This window comes from Brachycentrus maculatus, unplaced genomic scaffold (assembly GCF_059751285.1).
Source record: "Brachycentrus maculatus isolate JH-2025_06_01 unplaced genomic scaffold, ASM5975128v1 h1tg000387l, whole genome shotgun sequence".
NCBI lineage: Eukaryota > Metazoa > Arthropoda > Insecta > Trichoptera > Brachycentridae > Brachycentrus > Brachycentrus maculatus.
In genome coordinates this window covers 769,350-790,000 of record NW_028281136.1, presented here as the reverse complement: position 1 = coordinate 790,000, position 20,651 = coordinate 769,350, and the positions used below count along the sequence as shown (strand labels likewise).

Here is a 20,651-nt window from a genome sequence, read left to right as displayed (position 1 = left end):
GTCAAGGGTCAAAGAAAAAAAAATGTCAAGGGTCAATGAAAAATGTCAAGGGTCAAAGAAAAATGTCAAGGGTCAAAAAAAAAAAAAAAAAAAATGTCAAGGGTCAAAGAAAAATGTCAAGGGTCAAAGAAAAATGTCAAGGTTCATAGAAAAATGTCAAGGGTCAAAGAAAAATGTCAAGGGTCAAAGAAAAATGTCAAGGGTCAAAGGAAAACGTCAAAGGTCAAAGAAAAATGTCAAGGGTCAAAGGAAAATGTCAAAGGTCAAAGAATATTGTCAAAGGTCAACGGAAAATGTCAAAGGTAAAAGGAAAATGTCGAAGGTCAAAGGGCAAAGAGCAAAAATCAATGTACAAAGATCAAAAGGAAGAAGTTCAGATTTTTGAAGTTAAAATGTTTAAGTTTCGCCTTTGCGAATGCCAAAAAAGGTTAAATTAAATTATTTACATAAGAACGTAAACACGAAATTTGTCAAAAATCAAACAGAAAATATCAATAAATAAACAGCAAGAAGAAACACAACAAAACTCTTATCTTGTACGCAAAGAATAAACTAAATAAACTAAATTAAGTAGCGAAAAATGAACGAAGAACAAAAAAATAATTAAATGAATTAAACATACCATTTTATGAAGATATTTTGTCACCTGTAGACGAATAGTCGCAAACTACGTATCGATGAATGGTAGAAGTAATCTGCTTTCTGCTTTCTACCGGTAGACAGGTGGCGGTAGTGTGCCTGAAATGAACAAGTGAGAAGAATTCATTATTTTTTACTATTGTCGTTGATCGAAAAACATATGATTTTATAGTCTATGGAAGAATATGCGTGTGTGATTGGAGGACTCGAAGAGGCGAGGGAGGAGGAAAGTAGAAGACTTGTCCTGTAAGGGGAAACGTCAGGGACTTAAAAAAAAAAAAAAAAAAAAAAAAAAAAAAAAAAAAAATATTGATATTGATATTGCTTTGTGATGTAGCTGTTGCTGTTGCTGTGATTATTGTTTAATTGATTTGTATTTATGATATTTTATTTATGCGTGTAGGCTTGACGATATTTTTACGTTACATTCGTCGTTAGCGAATGAAGAGGTAAATATGATGATTCAGTTTATCAAGCACCCGAAAATGGATGTATATACGTTAATACATGTGTACGTTACATCCCATATGTTAGGTACATAAATCGAAATGAATGAATGAACTTATAAATTGCATGTTGCTTTGACCCTTTTTGCAAGTTCGTCCTTATAACAATAATAATTGATTGTTATAAGAACGAACGTGCAAAAAGGTCAAATCAACATGCGAAGACATGCAAAATTTACTTGCCATTTTTAGTAATACTTGTTTTACTCAGGATCGTTTTGCTGCTGACTTCATTTGTGTTTATCGAATGTCACTGACAGCTCCTTTTGACGCGTTGTTTTCTCAGTGTAAAAGTTTCTAAAAGATTAAAAGTTTTGTTAATATATATTATATATTGTATAAAAAAGAAACGGTTTCGAACAATAATACATTATTGATCCGTCGGCTCGATATTCGTTTCCAATCAACTTTGACGTTTCAGAAAACGATAACCTCAAAACTCCCAAAGAAAAATTGTTACCACAGAAGAATACCTTTCTCGATTATATTATCCTAGCAAAAATGTTCTGTTGTGCCCGTGAAAACTGTGAATTCTCTTACGTTTCCTTTTGGAGTCATTTCCAGATTTATTACAGTCATGCTTCGAGATTTTTCTATTCGTCAAATCTCTCTGAACAATCCACCGATCCCCATCGTTTATAAACCCAACATGAGTTCTGCTGGGATAACCATAACGTGACATGTCCACGTCTACGTGTGCAAGTGTGTGTTCATTTTTTATTTCGTGGATTTGCACGTACATGCACGTGTAATTAACATTCACGTGTAATTGCACGTGTAATCGCAGTTGTAATTGCACGTGTACTTGCACGTGTAATTGCACGTGTAATTGTACGTGTAATTGCACTGTAATTGCACGTGTGAATACACGTGTAATCGCACGTGCAAATCAACAAGTAATGACACGTGTAATTGAACATGTAATTTCACGGGTAAAAGCACGAGTAATTACACGATTGATTACACGTGTAATTTCACGTGTAAAACCACAAGTAATTACACGTATAATTGCACGTGTAATTTCACGTGTAATTGCACGTAATAGCACGTGTAATCGCACGTGTAAATCTACGAGTAATGACACGTGTAATTGTACGTGTAATTGCACGTGTAATCGCACGTGTAATTGCACGTATAATCGCACGTGTAAATCTACGAGTAATGACACGTGTAATTGTACGTGTAATTGCACGTGTAATCACACGTGTAATTGCACGTATAATCGCACGTGTAAATCTACGAGTAATGACACGTGTAATTTTGACTTTGACCTTTGACCTTTGATCTTTGAAGTCTCTCTTCATCTTCTTGCTCAATGCTGAGCGTCGTGGTCTTCTGGAATGTCAGGCACTTGGTGCACAAGTTCTCTCCATTCTTCCCGGTCCTGGGCCAACTTGATGGCTGCGTTTAGCGAGGATCCGGTTAATTCCTTTATTTGGTCTGTCCATCTTGTTGGAGACCGTCCTCTTGCCCGCTTGCCTTCAAGTAAGACATTTTTAACTTTGACCTTTGAACTTTCACCTTTGACCTTTGATATAAAGAATAAGAAGAAATGAAGATGAAGACGGAGATGAAGATGAAGATAGAGATGGAAGATGATATGATGAATAAGATGAAATGAAGATGAAGACGGAGACGGAGATAAAGACGGAGATGGAGAAGAACACGGAGATGAAAACGGAGATAATGACTGAGATGAACACGGAGATGAACACGGAAATAAGGACGGAGATGAAGACGAAGATGGATATGAACACGGAGATAAAGATGGAGATGAACAGAGAGATGAAGACGAAGATGAACACGGAGATGAACACGGAGATGAACACGGAGATGAACACGGAGATGAACACGGATATGAACACGGAGATAAACACGGATATGATGACGGAGATGAAGATGAACACGTAGATGAGCACGGAGATGAACACGGAGATGAACACGGAGACGAACACGGAGATGAACACGGAGATGAACACGGAGATGAACACGGAGATGAAGATGTAGATGAAGACGGAGATGAAGACGGAGATGAAAACTGAGATGAACACGGAGATGAACGCTGAGATGAACACGGAGATGAAGACGGAGATAAGGACGAACACGGATATAAGCACGGAGATGAACACGGAGATGAGCACAGAGATAAGACGGAGATGAACACGGAGATGAACACGGAGATGAAGACGGATATGAAGACGGAGATGAACACGGAGATGAACACGGAGATGAACACGTAGATGAGCACGGAGATGAACACGGAGATGAACACGGAGATGAACACGGAGATGAAGACGAAGATGAAGACGGAGATGAAAATGGAGACAAAGATGAAGACAGAGATGAAGATGAATACGGAGATGAGCACGGAGATGAGCACGGAGATGAGCACGGAGATGAGCACGGAGATGAGCACGGAGATGAGCACGGAGATGAGCACGGAGATGAAGACAGAGATGAAGATGGAGTTGAAAACGGAGATGAACGCGGAGATGAACACGAAGATGAAGACGGAGATGAACACGGAGATGAACACGGAGATGAACACGGAGATGAACACGGAGATGAACACGGAGATGAAGACGGAGATGAAGACGGAGATGAAAACGGAGATGAACACGGAGATGAACGCTGAGATGAAGACGGAGATGAAGACGGAGATGAACACGGAGATGAACACGGAGATGAACACGGAGATGAAGACAGAGATGATCAAGGAGATGAAGACGGAGAAGAACACGGAGATGAAGACAGACATGAAGATGGAGTTGAAAACGGAGATGAAGATGTAGATGAAGACGGAGATGAAGACGGAGATGAAAATGAACACGGAGATGAACACGGAGATGAACACCGAGATGAACACGGAGATGAACACGGAGATGAACACGAAGATGAACACGGAGATGAACACGGAGATGAACACGGAGATGAAGACGTAGATGAAGACGGAGATGAAGACGGAGATGAAAACGGAGATGAACACGGAGATGAACGCTGAGATGAAGACGGAGATGAAGACGGAGATGAACACGGAGATGAACACGGAGATGAAGACAGAGATGATCAAGGAGATGAAGACGGAGATAAACACGGAGATGAAGACGAAGATGAAGACGGAGATGAAAATGGAGACGGAGATAAAGACAGAGAAGAAGATGATTACGGAGATGAGCACGGAGATGAAGACAGACATGAAGATGGAGTTGAAAACGGAGATGAACAAGGAGATGAAGACGGAGATGAAAATGAACACGGAGATGAACACGGAGATGAACACGGAGATGAAAATGAACACGGAGATGAACACGGAGATGAAAATGAAGACGGAGATGAACACGGAGATGAACGCGGAGATGAAGACGGAGATGAACGCGGAGATGAAGATGGAGATGAACATGTAGATAAACACGGAGATGAACATGGAGATGAACACGAAGATGAACACGGAGATGAACACGGAGATGAAGACGGAGATGAACACGGAGATGAACGCCGAGATGAAGACGGAGATGAAAACGGAGATGAAGACGGAGATGAACACGGAGATGAAGACAGAGATGATCAAGGAGATGAAAACGGAGATGAAGACGGAGATGAACACGGAGATGAAGACGGAGATGAAAATGGAGACGGAGATTAAGACAGAGATGAAGATGAATACGGAGATGAGCACGGAGATGAAGACAGAGATGAAGATGGAGTTGAAAACGGAGTTGAAAACGGAGATGAACAAGGAGATGAAGACGGAGATGAAGATGAACACGGAGATGAACACCGAGATGAACACGGAGATGAACATAGAGATGAACACGGAGATGAAACTGAGATAAAGACAGAGATGAACACGGAGATGAACGCGGAGATGAAGACGGAGATGAACGCGGAGCACGGAGATGAACACGGAGATGAACACGGAGACGAACACGGAGATGAACACGGAGATGAACATGGAGATGAACACGGAGATGAAGATGTAGATGAAGACGGAGATGAAGACGGAGATGAAAACTGAGATGTACACGGAGATGAACGCTGAGATGAAGACTGAGATGAACAAGGAGATGAACACGGAGATGAGCACGGAGATGAACACAGAGATGAAGACAGAGATGAACAAGGATAGAACACGGAGATGAAGATGAACACGTAGATGAGCACAGAGATGAACATGGAGATGAACACGGAGATGAAGACGGAGATGAAGACGGAGATGAAGATGAACACGTAGATGAGCACGGAGATGAACACGGAGATGAACACGGAGACGAACACGGAGATGAACACGGAGATGAACATGGAGATGAACACGGAGATGAAGATGTAGATGAAGACGGAGTTGAAGACGGAGATGAAAACTGAGATGTACACGGAGATGAACGCTGAGATGAAGACAGAGATGAACAAGGAGATGAACACGGAGATGAACACTGAGATGAAGACGGAGATGAAGACGGAGTTAAAGATGAACACGTAGATGAGCACGGAGATGAAGACGGAGATGAACACGGAGATGAACACGTAGATGAGCACGGAGATGAACACGGAGATGAACACAGAGATGAAGACGAAGATGACGACGGAGATGAAAATGGAGACGGAGATGAAGACGGAGATGAAGATGAACATGGAGATGAACACGGAGATGAAGATGTAGATGAAGACGGAGATGAAGACGGAGATGAAAACTGAGATGTACACGGAGATGAACGCTGAGATGAAGACAGAGATGAACAAGGAGATGAACACGTTGATGAAGATGGAGATGAAGACGGAGATGAAGACGGAGTTAAAGATGAACACGTAGATGAGCACGGAGATGAACACGGAGATGAACACAGAGATGAAGACGAAGATGACGACGGAGATGAAAATGGAGACGGAGATGAAGACGGAGATGAAAACTGACATGAACACGGAGATGAACGCTGATATGAACACGGAGATGAACACGGAGATGAAACTGAGATGAAGACAGAGATGAACACGGAGATTAACGCGGAGATGAAGACGGAGATGAACGCGGAGATGAAGACGGAGATGAACATGGAGATGAACACGGAGATGAACGCGGAGATGAAGACGGAGATGAACACGGAGATGAACACTGAGATGAAGACGGAGATGAACACTGAGATGAACACGGAGATGAACACTGAGATGATAACGGAGATGAACATGGATATGAAAACGGAGATGAACACGGAGATGAACACGGAGATGAACACCAAAATGAACACGGAGATGAACACTGAGATGAAGACGGAGATGAACACGGAGATGATAACGGAGATGAACACGGAGATGAAGACGAAGATGAGGACGGAGATGAACACGGAGATAAACACTGAGATGAAGACGGAGATGAACACGGAGATGAACACTGAGATGAAGACGGAGATGAACACGGAGATGAACACGGAGATGAACACTGAGATGAAGACGGAGATGAGAGATGATAACAGAGATGAACACGGAGATGAAGACGGAGATGAGGACGGAGATGAACACGGAGATGAACACTGAGATGAAGACGGAGATGAACACTGAGATGAACACGGAGATGAACACTGAGATGATAACGGAGATGAACACGGAGATGAACACTGAGATGAAGACGGAGATGAACACGGAGGTGAACTCTGAGATGATAACGGAGATGAACAAGGAGATGAACACGGAGATAAACACTGAGATGAAGACGGAGATGAACGCGGAGATGAACACGGAGATGAACTCTGAGATGATAACGGAGATGAACACGGAGATGAAGACGGAGATGAACACGGAGATGAAGACGGAGATGAACACGGAGATGATAACGGAGATGAACACGGAGATGAAGACGGAGATGAACACTGAGATGAAGACGGAGATGAAGACGGAGATGAGGACGGTGATGAACACTGAGATGAAGACGGAGATGAACACTGAGATGAACACGGAGATGAACATGGAGATGAACACGGAGATACACTGAGATGAACACGGAGATGAACACGGAGATGTACACTGAGATGAAGAAGGAGATGAACACGGAGATGAACTCTGAGATGATAACGGAGATGAACACGGAGATGAACACGGAGATGAACACGGAGATGAACACTGAGATGAACACGGAGATGAACACTGAGATGAAGACGGAGATGAACACGGAGATGAACACGGAGATGAACACTGAGATGAGGACGGAGATGAACACGGAGATGAACACGGAGATGAACACTGAGATGAAGACGGAGATGAACACTGAGATGAAGAAGGAGATGAACACGGAGATGAACTCTGAGATGATAACGGAGATGAACACGGAGATGAACACGGAGATGAACACGGAGATGAACACTGAGATGAACACGGAGATGAACACTGAGATGAAGACGGAGATGAACACGGAGATGAACACGGAGATGAACACTGAGATGAGGACGGAGATGAACACGGAGATGAACACGGAGATGAACACTGAGATGAAGACGGAGATGAACACGGAGATGAACACTGAGATGAAGACGGAGATGAACACGGAGATGATAACGGAGATGAACACGGAGATGAAGACGAAGATGAGGACGGAGATGAACACGGAGATAAACACTGAGATGAAGACGGAGATGAACACGGAGATGAACACTGAGATGAAGACGGAGATGAACACGGAGATGAACACGGAGATGAACACTGAGATGAAGACGGAGATGAGAGATGATAACAGAGATGAACACGGAGATGAAGACGGAGATGAGGACGGAGATGAACACGGAGATGAACACTGAGATGAAGACGGAGATGAACACTGAGATGAACACGGAGATGAACACTGAGATGATAACGGAGATGAACACGGAGATGAAGATGTAGATGAAGACGGAGATGAAGACGGAGATGAAAACTGAGATGTACACGGAGATGAACGCTGAGATGAAGACTGAGATGAACAAGGAGATGAACACGGAGATGAGCACGGAGATGAACACAGAGATGAAGACAGAGATGAACAAGGATAGAACACGGAGATGAAGATGAACACGTAGATGAGCACAGAGATGAACATGGAGATGAACACGGAGATGAAGACGGAGATGAAGACGGAGATGAAGATGAACACGTAGATGAGCACGGAGATGAACACGGAGATGAACACGGAGACGAACACGGAGATGAACACGGAGATGAACATGGAGATGAACACGGAGATGAAGATGTAGATGAAGACGGAGTTGAAGACGGAGATGAAAACTGAGATGTACACGGAGATGAACGCTGAGATGAAGACAGAGATGAACAAGGAGATGAACACGGAGATGAACACTGAGATGAAGACGGAGATGAAGACGGAGTTAAAGATGAACACGTAGATGAGCACGGAGATGAAGACGGAGATGAACACGGAGATGAACACGTAGATGAGCACGGAGATGAACACGGAGATGAACACAGAGATGAAGACGAAGATGACGACGGAGATGAAAATGGAGACGGAGATGAAGACGGAGATGAAGATGAACATGGAGATGAACACGGAGATGAAGATGTAGATGAAGACGGAGATGAAGACGGAGATGAAAACTGAGATGTACACGGAGATGAACGCTGAGATGAAGACAGAGATGAACAAGGAGATGAACACGTTGATGAAGATGGAGATGAAGACGGAGATGAAGACGGAGTTAAAGATGAACACGTAGATGAGCACGGAGATGAACACGGAGATGAACACAGAGATGAAGACGAAGATGACGACGGAGATGAAAATGGAGACGGAGATGAAGACGGAGATGAAAACTGACATGAACACGGAGATGAACGCTGATATGAACACGGAGATGAACACGGAGATGAAACTGAGATGAAGACAGAGATGAACACGGAGATTAACGCGGAGATGAAGACGGAGATGAACGCGGAGATGAAGACGGAGATGAACATGGAGATGAACACGGAGATGAACGCGGAGATGAAGACGGAGATGAACACGGAGATGAACACTGAGATGAAGACGGAGATGAACACTGAGATGAACACGGAGATGAACACTGAGATGATAACGGAGATGAACATGGATATGAAAACGGAGATGAACACGGAGATGAACACGGAGATGAACACCAAAATGAACACGGAGATGAACACTGAGATGAAGACGGAGATGAACACGGAGATGATAACGGAGATGAACACGGAGATGAAGACGAAGATGAGGACGGAGATGAACACGGAGATAAACACTGAGATGAAGACGGAGATGAACACGGAGATGAACACTGAGATGAAGACGGAGATGAACACGGAGATGAACACGGAGATGAACACTGAGATGAAGACGGAGATGAGAGATGATAACAGAGATGAACACGGAGATGAAGACGGAGATGAGGACGGAGATGAACACGGAGATGAACACTGAGATGAAGACGGAGATGAACACTGAGATGAACACGGAGATGAACACTGAGATGATAACGGAGATGAACACGGAGATGAACACTGAGATGAAGACGGAGATGAACACGGAGGTGAACTCTGAGATGATAACGGAGATGAACAAGGAGATGAACACGGAGATAAACACTGAGATGAAGACGGAGATGAACGCGGAGATGAACACGGAGATGAACTCTGAGATGATAACGGAGATGAACACGGAGATGAAGACGGAGATGAACACGGAGATGAAGACGGAGATGAACACGGAGATGATAACGGAGATGAACACGGAGATGAAGACGGAGATGAACACTGAGATGAAGACGGAGATGAAGACGGAGATGAGGACGGTGATGAACACTGAGATGAAGACGGAGATGAACACTGAGATGAACACGGAGATGAACATGGAGATGAACACGGAGATACACTGAGATGAACACGGAGATGAACACGGAGATGTACACTGAGATGAAGAAGGAGATGAACACGGAGATGAACTCTGAGATGATAACGGAGATGAACACGGAGATGAACACGGAGATGAACACGGAGATGAACACTGAGATGAACACGGAGATGAACACTGAGATGAAGACGGAGATGAACACGGAGATGAACACGGAGATGAACACTGAGATGAGGACGGAGATGAACACGGAGATGAACACGGAGATGAACACTGAGATGAAGACGGAGATGAACACTGAGATGAAGAAGGAGATGAACACGGAGATGAACTCTGAGATGATAACGGAGATGAACACGGAGATGAACACGGAGATGAACACGGAGATGAACACTGAGATGAACACGGAGATGAACACTGAGATGAAGACGGAGATGAACACGGAGATGAACACGGAGATGAACACTGAGATGAGGACGGAGATGAACACGGAGATGAACACGGAGATGAACACTGAGATGAAGACGGAGATGAACACGGAGATGAACACTGAGATGAAGACGGAGATGAACACGGAGATGATAACGGAGATGAACACGGAGATGAAGACGAAGATGAGGACGGAGATGAACACGGAGATAAACACTGAGATGAAGACGGAGATGAACACGGAGATGAACACTGAGATGAAGACGGAGATGAACACGGAGATGAACACGGAGATGAACACTGAGATGAAGACGGAGATGAGAGATGATAACAGAGATGAACACGGAGATGAAGACGGAGATGAGGACGGAGATGAACACGGAGATGAACACTGAGATGAAGACGGAGATGAACACTGAGATGAACACGGAGATGAACACTGAGATGATAACGGAGATGAACACGGAGATGAACACTGAGATGAAGACGGAGATGAACACGGAGGTGAACTCTGAGATGATAACGGAGATGAACAAGGAGATGAACACGGAGATAAACACTGAGATGAAGACGGAGATGAACGCGGAGATGAACACGGAGATGAACTCTGAGATGATAACGGAGATGAACACGGAGATGAAGACGGAGATGAACACGGAGATGAAGACGGAGATGAACACGGAGATGATAACGGAGATGAACACGGAGATGAAGACGGAGATGAACACTGAGATGAAGACGGAGATGAAGACGGAGATGAGGACGGTGATGAACACTGAGATGAAGACGGAGATGAACACTGAGATGAACACGGAGATGAACATGGAGATGAACACGGAGATACACTGAGATGAACACGGAGATGAACACGGAGATGAACACTGAGATGAAGAAGGAGATGAACACGGAGATGAACTCTGAGATGATAACGGAGATGAACACGGAGATGAACACGGAGATGAACACGGAGATGAACACTGAGATGAACACGGAGATGAACACTGAGATGAAGACGGAGATGAACACGGAGATGAACACGGAGATGAACACTGAGATGAGGACGGAGATGAACACGGAGATGAACACGGAGATGAACACTGAGATGAAGACGGAGATGAACACTGAGATGAAGAAGGAGATGAACACGGAGATGAACTCTGAGATGATAACGGAGATGAACACGGAGATGAACACGGAGATGAACACGGAGATGAACACTGAGATGAAGACGGAGATGAACACGGAGATGAACACTGAGATGAAGACGGAGATGAACACGGAGATGAACTCTGAGATGATAACGGAGATGAACACGGAGATGAAGACGGAGATGAACACGGAGATGAAGACGGAGATGAACACGGAGATGATAACGGAGATGAGGACGGAGATGAACACTGAGATGAAGACGGAGATGAAGACGGAGATGAGGACGGAGATGAACACTGAGATGAAGACGGAGATGAACACTGCGATGAACTCGGAGATGAACATGGAGATGAACACGGAGATACACTGAGATGAACACGGAGATGAACACGGAGATGAACACTGAGATGAAGAAGGAGATGAACACTGAGATGAAGACGGAGATGAGGACGGAGATGAATACGGAGATGAACACTGAGATGATGACGGAGATGAACACTGAGATGAACACGGAGATGAACACTGAGATGATGACGGAGATGAACACTGAGATGAACACGGAGATGAACACGGAGATGAAGACGGAGATGAACACGGAGATGAACACGGAGATGAACTCTGAGATGAAGACGGAGATGAAGACGGAGTTAAAGATGAACACGTAGATGAGCACGGAGATGAAGACGGAGATGAACACGGAGATGAACACGTAGATGAGCACGGAGATGAACACGGAGATGAACACAGAGATGAAGACGAAGATGACGACGGAGATGAAAATGGAGACGGAGATGAAGACGGAGATGAAGATGAACATGGAGATGAACACGGAGATGAAGATGTAGATGAAGACGGAGATGAAGACGGAGATGAAAACTGAGATGTACACGGAGATGAACGCTGAGATGAAGACAGAGATGAACAAGGAGATGAACACGTTGATGAAGATGGAGATGAAGACGGAGATGAAGACGGAGTTAAAGATGAACACGTAGATGAGCACGGAGATGAACACGGAGATGAACACAGAGATGAAGACGAAGATGACGACGGAGATGAAAATGGAGACGGAGATGAAGACGGAGATGAAAACTGACATGAACACGGAGATGAACGCTGATATGAACACGGAGATGAACACGGAGATGAAACTGAGATGAAGACAGAGATGAACACGGAGATTAACGCGGAGATGAAGACGGAGATGAACGCGGAGATGAAGACGGAGATGAACATGGAGATGAACACGGAGATGAACGCGGAGATGAAGACGGAGATGAACACGGAGATGAACACTGAGATGAAGACGGAGATGAACACTGAGATGAACACGGAGATGAACACTGAGATGATAACGGAGATGAACATGGATATGAAAACGGAGATGAACACGGAGATGAACACGGAGATGAACACCAAAATGAACACGGAGATGAACACTGAGATGAAGACGGAGATGAACACGGAGATGATAACGGAGATGAACACGGAGATGAAGACGAAGATGAGGACGGAGATGAACACGGAGATAAACACTGAGATGAAGACGGAGATGAACACGGAGATGAACACTGAGATGAAGACGGAGATGAACACGGAGATGAACACGGAGATGAACACTGAGATGAAGACGGAGATGAGAGATGATAACAGAGATGAACACGGAGATGAAGACGGAGATGAGGACGGAGATGAACACGGAGATGAACACTGAGATGAAGACGGAGATGAACACTGAGATGAACACGGAGATGAACACTGAGATGATAACGGAGATGAACACGGAGATGAACACTGAGATGAAGACGGAGATGAACACGGAGGTGAACTCTGAGATGATAACGGAGATGAACAAGGAGATGAACACGGAGATAAACACTGAGATGAAGACGGAGATGAACGCGGAGATGAACACGGAGATGAACTCTGAGATGATAACGGAGATGAACACGGAGATGAAGACGGAGATGAACACGGAGATGAAGACGGAGATGAACACGGAGATGATAACGGAGATGAACACGGAGATGAAGACGGAGATGAACACTGAGATGAAGACGGAGATGAAGACGGAGATGAGGACGGTGATGAACACTGAGATGAAGACGGAGATGAACACTGAGATGAACACGGAGATGAACATGGAGATGAACACGGAGATACACTGAGATGAACACGGAGATGAACACGGAGATGAACACTGAGATGAAGAAGGAGATGAACACGGAGATGAACTCTGAGATGATAACGGAGATGAACACGGAGATGAACACGGAGATGAACACGGAGATGAACACTGAGATGAACACGGAGATGAACACTGAGATGAAGACGGAGATGAACACGGAGATGAACACGGAGATGAACACTGAGATGAGGACGGAGATGAACACGGAGATGAACACGGAGATGAACACTGAGATGAAGACGGAGATGAACACGGAGATGAACACTGAGATGAAGACGGAGATGAACACGGAGATGAACTCTGAGATGATAACGGAGATGAACACGGAGATGAAGACGGAGATGAACACGGAGATGAAGACGGAGATGAACACGGAGATGATAACGGAGATGAGGACGGAGATGAACACTGAGATGAAGACGGAGATGAAGACGGAGATGAGGACGGAGATGAACACTGAGATGAAGACGGAGATGAACACTGCGATGAACTCGGAGATGAACATGGAGATGAACACGGAGATACACTGAGATGAACACGGAGATGAACACGGAGATGAACACTGAGATGAAGAAGGAGATGAACACTGAGATGAAGACGGAGATGAGGACGGAGATGAGGACGGAGATGAACACGGAGATGAACACTGAGATGAAGACGGAGATGAACACTGAGATGAAGACGGAGATGAACACGGAGATGAACACGAAGATGAACTCTGAGATGATAACGGAGATGAACACGGAGATGAAAACGAAGATGAACACGGAGATGAACACGGAGATGAAAACGGATATGAAAACGGAGATGAACACGGAGATGAACACGGATATGAACACCAAGATGAACACGGAGATGAAGACAGAGATGAACACGGAGTTGAAAACGGAGATGAACACGGAGATGAACACGGATATGAACACGGAGATGAAGATGGAGATGATGACGAAATGAAGACGGAAATGAAGACGGAGATGAAGATGGAGATGAAGACGGAGATGAACACTGAGATGAACACGGAGATGATAACGGAGATGAACACGGAGATGAACACTGAGATGAAGACGGAGATGAAGACGGAGATGAACACGGAGATGAACACTGAGATGAAGACGGAGATGAGGACGGAGATGAACACGGAGATGAACACTGAGATGAAGACGGAGATGAACACGGAGATGATAACGGAGATGAACTCTGAGATGATAACGGAGATGAACACGGAGATGAACTCTGAGATGAACACGGAGATGAAGACGGAGATGAACACGGAGATGAACACTGAGATGAAGACGGAGATGAGGACGGAGATGAGGACGGAGATGAACACGGAGATGAACACTGAGATGAAGACGGAGATGAACACTGAGATGAAGACGGAGATGAACACGGAGATGAACACGAAGATGAACTCTGAGATGATAACGGAGATGAACACGGAGATGAAAACGAAGATGAACACGGAGATGAACACGGAGATGAAAACGGATATGAAAACGGAGATGAACACGGAGATGAACACGGAGATGAACACCAAGATGAACACGGAGATGAAGACAGAGATGAACACGGAGTTGAAAACGGAGATGAACACGGAGATGAACACGGATATGAACACGGAGATGAAGATGGAGATGATGACGAAATGAAGACGGAAATGAAGACGGAGATGAAGATGGAGATGAAGACGGAGATGAAGACGGAGCTATCTTCATCTCCGTGTTCATCTCCGTGTTCATATCCGTGTTCATCTCCGTGTTCATCTCCGTGTTCATCTCCGTTTTCATCTCCGTGTTCATCTCCGTGTTCATCTCCGTTTTCAACTCGGTGTTCATCTCTGTTTTCATCTCCGTGTTCATCTTGGTGTTTATCTCCGTGTTCATCTCCGTGTTCATCTCCGTTTTCATATCCGTTTTCATCTCCATAGATGAAGATGGAGATGGAAGATGAAATGAACAATAAGATGAATTGAATATGAAGACGGAGACGAAGACGATGATGTAGACGGAGATGGAGACGGAGAAGAAGTAGTGAGTGAGATGAGATAGTCAAGTACTAGAACATTGTGATCACTTAAAGAGTCATCTTTATTTGATATTACACAAATATTTTCACTATATTCAATATTATTAATATTTTTAGTATTTATTTAATACTACCCTGGGCTGGTCCCTGAAGCGCAGGAGTGATCATCTTACCTTCATGTAAGTATTGATCAAGATGCAGTGCATAAAGGTAGGTTAGCTAGTTGCTCTTGTGGTAGGTACTTTATACTTCTAAATTCATAATATAAATACAGTCGAACTCGGTTATAACGAGGATGAAGGGACCGACTGATTTTGCTCGTTATAACCGTTCCTCGTTATGTCCGAAAATATGTATAATTTTTTTAAATACCTGTCATATGAAGTTTTTTTTTATTTGAAACGGTCACAAAACACAATATGTCATAATCGAAACATAATTCATACAATTCACCCATTAAGCACTTGTCATATTTTTCTGTCAATCCAGTTTTCCTATAAAAAACGGAAAATCTTGTGCTGCTTGAGTACAAAACCATTGTAGCAGTTTGATTAAAATTCGTACGATCACAGTTCCCACAAGTTTTTTTTTAATGCAGATAAAAATACAATATTGACACTGAGAATGACGAAAACATTTTTTACACTTCAATTTTAACTGCCTATTCACAGTACATTTGTTGATAATTCGAGTGTTTGTTTTTAACTGACCTGCTCTAGAATTGATCTGTTATACCCCACCTCGTAATGTTCACTATGCAATGTCCATAGTAAGCATAGAACGTACAAAATATGGAAACTATCATAAAAATCCCCGAAACAAGCATGACGTTCAACAACTATATAATAAGTTATTGTAACAAAGTAGGTCCTTACAGATGTGACAAAGCTTGCAATTTGCAACATGCAATTCAAAACCCATATGCGTGAAACCTTTTTACTGTCGGTGACAACACCAAATTAGTACTTAAGATTCATAAATGCAATCCGATCCCGGCTGCAACAGTCTAATTGCCCGATCAGATTTTATTGCTTAAGGTCGAAAATGTTTAAAGCATTCAAACATTTTCTACATTAAAAAAAATACGATCTCTTTTTGCTCCCTATAACCGAGAATCCGATTCGGAACAAGCACGGACAAACATCACCTCCAGAGTTAATTTCTGAATTGCAATGAAGATATTTATTTGTTTACATATTTTTACTACTTTTTTGTTAGTTTGATGTTCCTCTTCTTCTAGATACCTAGTTCGATTTGCCGCATAATTTACTAGCGAATTGAAATCGTTTTTACTCGAATTTAGCCGGTGATCGAGAAAATTGAAAATTTATATGGGACATACGGAGAACTGTCAAAATCGGTTATAATAGGTGCATATGATTTGAACTGTGAGAAAAAACTCAATATTCGTTAATATTATTGACTGTAGGCATTGTACTTATGAATTAAAGGCTACACAATAAAGATAATCATCAAACATGAATGATTTAAATTTTATGAGCACACTACGAAATTATGTAGGAGCAGTGAGGATTATTTTCTCGTTACTGCTGGAGTTGCAACTGAATATACTAGAATGACTCGCATGTCACGTAACACGAGCTGATGAAATTTAAAATCTGCGGATAAATGTAAGATTAGCACTTAATGTGAAGTTCTATAGGAACAAACGTGCGTGGTATTTTATTCAGTTTTAGATGAATAAGTTGATACCATATATATGTATATTGGATCAAACGCCGAATAACGAAGTCAGAGCTCAGCTAGTGTCCGCATGCCGCGTGCGACATGCGACTGAAATTTCACACATGGAAAATCTTTGTTTCACACCGACAATTTTACAAAAAAACATGTTTAAATAAATTTTTAGATCAACACAAAACACAATAATAATAATAGGAATATACAATACATATACATTTTTTATAAATTAAATTATTATAATCACACAATAATAGACACACATGGGTATTTTAAAAATAATTATTTGTAATCAATTCCTTAAAATGTTTATACTGTCCAATTTGAATATAATAAATAACAAATGAAAAAAAATCGCCAAATAATTCATTATTTTAATATTCACATTCAACATTAGAAAAACTAATAATATTACCATAATAAAAATACAATGCACATTCTTTTTTAATATAAGTTTTGCGAATATAATATATCAGATGAAAAAATAATTTTACGTGAAAGTCCCTTTCACGATTGAATAAGGAAGCTGATGATTGCGTAATATAAATTTGTCAAAACAAATATTGTTTACAAAACACGACATCCGGCATCCGTGCATGATCCGTGTACGCTTCTGAAGGGTAATAATGACCAAAATGCAGAAAAACAAGCACTAACGCGTATTCAAAATGCGTGCGAATATAGATCACATAGGCAAACATTTCTGAGGTTATTAGGTTGAATTTCGTATGACACACATTAAGGATTTTGAACATTTGGAAATTAAAACTTTCGCAACATTTGGAAACAAAATAAAATTAAGCTGGGTGAGACCACAAAAGAAAGATAAATGATTGCCTCCATCAAAATTTAAAATACACACAGCACAGCACAGCATCGACTTTTACTACCTTTTGACATATGTTTTACCATCCGGTTTTAGTAAGGCTTATTTGTATGAAACGTTTATCTATATCGCTCACTCCTTTCAAGAACGTCATAAATCAAAAATCGTCAATTTTCAGTTGTACGTGTTTTCGGAATGCCCAGAAAATGTAGTATATCACAGCAAAAGCGGCATATTTTTTGCTTAATATTTACCTGCTACAGGGCAGAAAGTGTTGTTTTTGCATTTTGAAGAAAAAGCATTGTTTAATTATTTTTTTAAACATACTAAATATTTTGCTAATGGAGAAAAAACCTTCAGGTTTTACGTAAAAAGATCTGTTGGTTAGTATAAAGTTCAATAAGTGGCTTGATATTTATTTTTAATACGTTGTATTTTATTTTTAAACTTTAATAACGTTCTCCTGAAAAATCAAGTCTTTTGATTTATGATGTTCTTGAAAGGAGTGAGCGATATATATCAAAATGAATGTATGTTTGTTGGTTACTTATGCATGCCTTTACCACTTATCCGATCACGATGAAATTTTGTAAATATGTCGGATGCGCATCCGGGAAGGTTTTTGTATCATTAAAACCATCCCACAATTCGATCTGACGCTATTTTAAGGTAAAAAATAAATCCAGCGGGAGTCGAAGAATCCTTATAATCTACTAAGAATTATATGAATCTACTAAGAATCCAGCACTGAGTTGGTTACGCAATTTTAAAAGTAAACAACCACTCCGATTCGTGGCATCGCAACTAATTTCAGTTTTGGCAAATACGTTATCGCAAAGTCGTTATCAAATCGTAAAATGCCACCCAAACGTAAAAATATTGGACTTGTATTCGCATTGACAAAAAAGCACAAAAGACAATCGCTACAAATGTGTGGATTGAAAAAGCCACGCTTCGCACACGGACATGGTATGTGGCCTGCTAAATAAAAAAAGCAATCTATATAAGTATATAAAATGTCCCGTCTGTTTGTTTAAAATTCACTACCTGAGTAAAATCAAGAATAAAATCATACACCTAAGTAACTTCACTGCTAACTTAGAATCAATGAAATGTATAAACTCATGCCTCTAGCGAGATAGCGAGTGTTTTTGCCTAGAATTTTCACTCATGAATTACATGAAATTATAGTAACTTTAAACATAAAGAGTAAATCCACTCACAAGTAGGCATAGGCTATGAAACTTTTAAAGTTGAAGCCTGAGTAGGGACATGATAAACGGTGTTGCATAAGCCGTAGCTAGATTTCAGAGTCACTTGGACGTTAGGTAATTCAAAAAAAAAAAAAAAACGTCTGTTTGTTTGTTCGTCTGTTTGTACTTAATATATTGCTATATTAAGCATAGGAAATGTTTGAAACTTACACAATATCTTCATTAATAGATTTATATTATCCACTGACACTTCGTGATGGAATTGCATTTTTAATTTATTATTAGATTAAAACCAATATTTTTAGCTTTTCCACTTTTTTATTTGACCAGCGACCGGGTTTCGTCGTTACCGACATCATCAGACCAGTCTGATGATGTCGGTAACGACGAAACCCGGTCGCTGGTCAAATAAAAAAGTGGAAAAGCTAAAAATATTGGTTTTAATCTAATAATAAATTATATCTTCATTACATTCTCGGGGAGGTCACTGTATTCAAACAATAACATGACAATACGGGAAGAGTATTTAAACCACAAAAGTGGGAGTTTAAATTTTCTTATATTATATAATAAAAGATTGTCCGTTATTTTAACACTGAATTTGATTTTGGAATTGGATTCCTCATAGTACGTGGATTCCATCTATGTATGATAATGAACTACATTTGGATGGCTTGACTCTGGCCAATATCTGTACACGATGGATTCCTCAGTTCTTTGGACACTTTGCGCGTGGCAATGAGGATAGCCTGGAACGACTGGTTTTGATCGGTAGCCTGGAGGGGAAGAGATGGAGAGGAAGATCGCCCACACGACACATCGATCAAGTTAAGGCAGCAGCAGGCACCTCGGTGGTTGGAGCGCTACGTGCAGCGCAGTCAAGGGGTAGCTGGAGGAGCGCCACAGACGGCCGGCGGCCTAAGAAGAGCGGTCGTAGGGGGTTATCGTAATAATTACTAATCATGGCGTGTGTTACTGTACCTACAAATATTTTTTATGTATACTTAAGTAAATTTACATAAAAAATAACACATTTTTTTGTAAAAAATACCTTTTTTTATTTTTAAATAACGTATTCTACTAGTACGAAATGCTGGTTGACGGCCGCTCGCGCTCCCACCGAACAGCTCCACCA

At 42.0% G+C, this 20,651-nt stretch overlaps 1 protein-coding gene across 1 annotated transcript; it reads left to right on the top strand.

The window, feature by feature from the left end:
* Positions 1–1,381: 1,381 nt before the first annotated feature.
* Positions 1,382–4,257, top strand: LOC148303099 (uncharacterized). The gene is made up of 2 exons (XM_088270524.1): positions 1,382–2,325; positions 2,604–4,257. The coding sequence occupies exon 2, from the start codon at positions 3,386–3,388 to the stop codon at positions 3,935–3,937; it is 552 nt and encodes a 183-aa protein (XP_088126650.1). The 5' UTR covers positions 1,382–2,325; positions 2,604–3,385; the 3' UTR covers positions 3,938–4,257.
* Positions 4,258–20,651: the final 16,394 nt, after the last annotated feature.

What these genes read in the sequence shown, in the direction of transcription:
- LOC148303099 (XM_088270524.1), top strand. Translation starts at nt 3,386, where the DNA reads ATGAGCACGGAGATGAACACGGAGATGAACACGGAGATGAACACGGAG.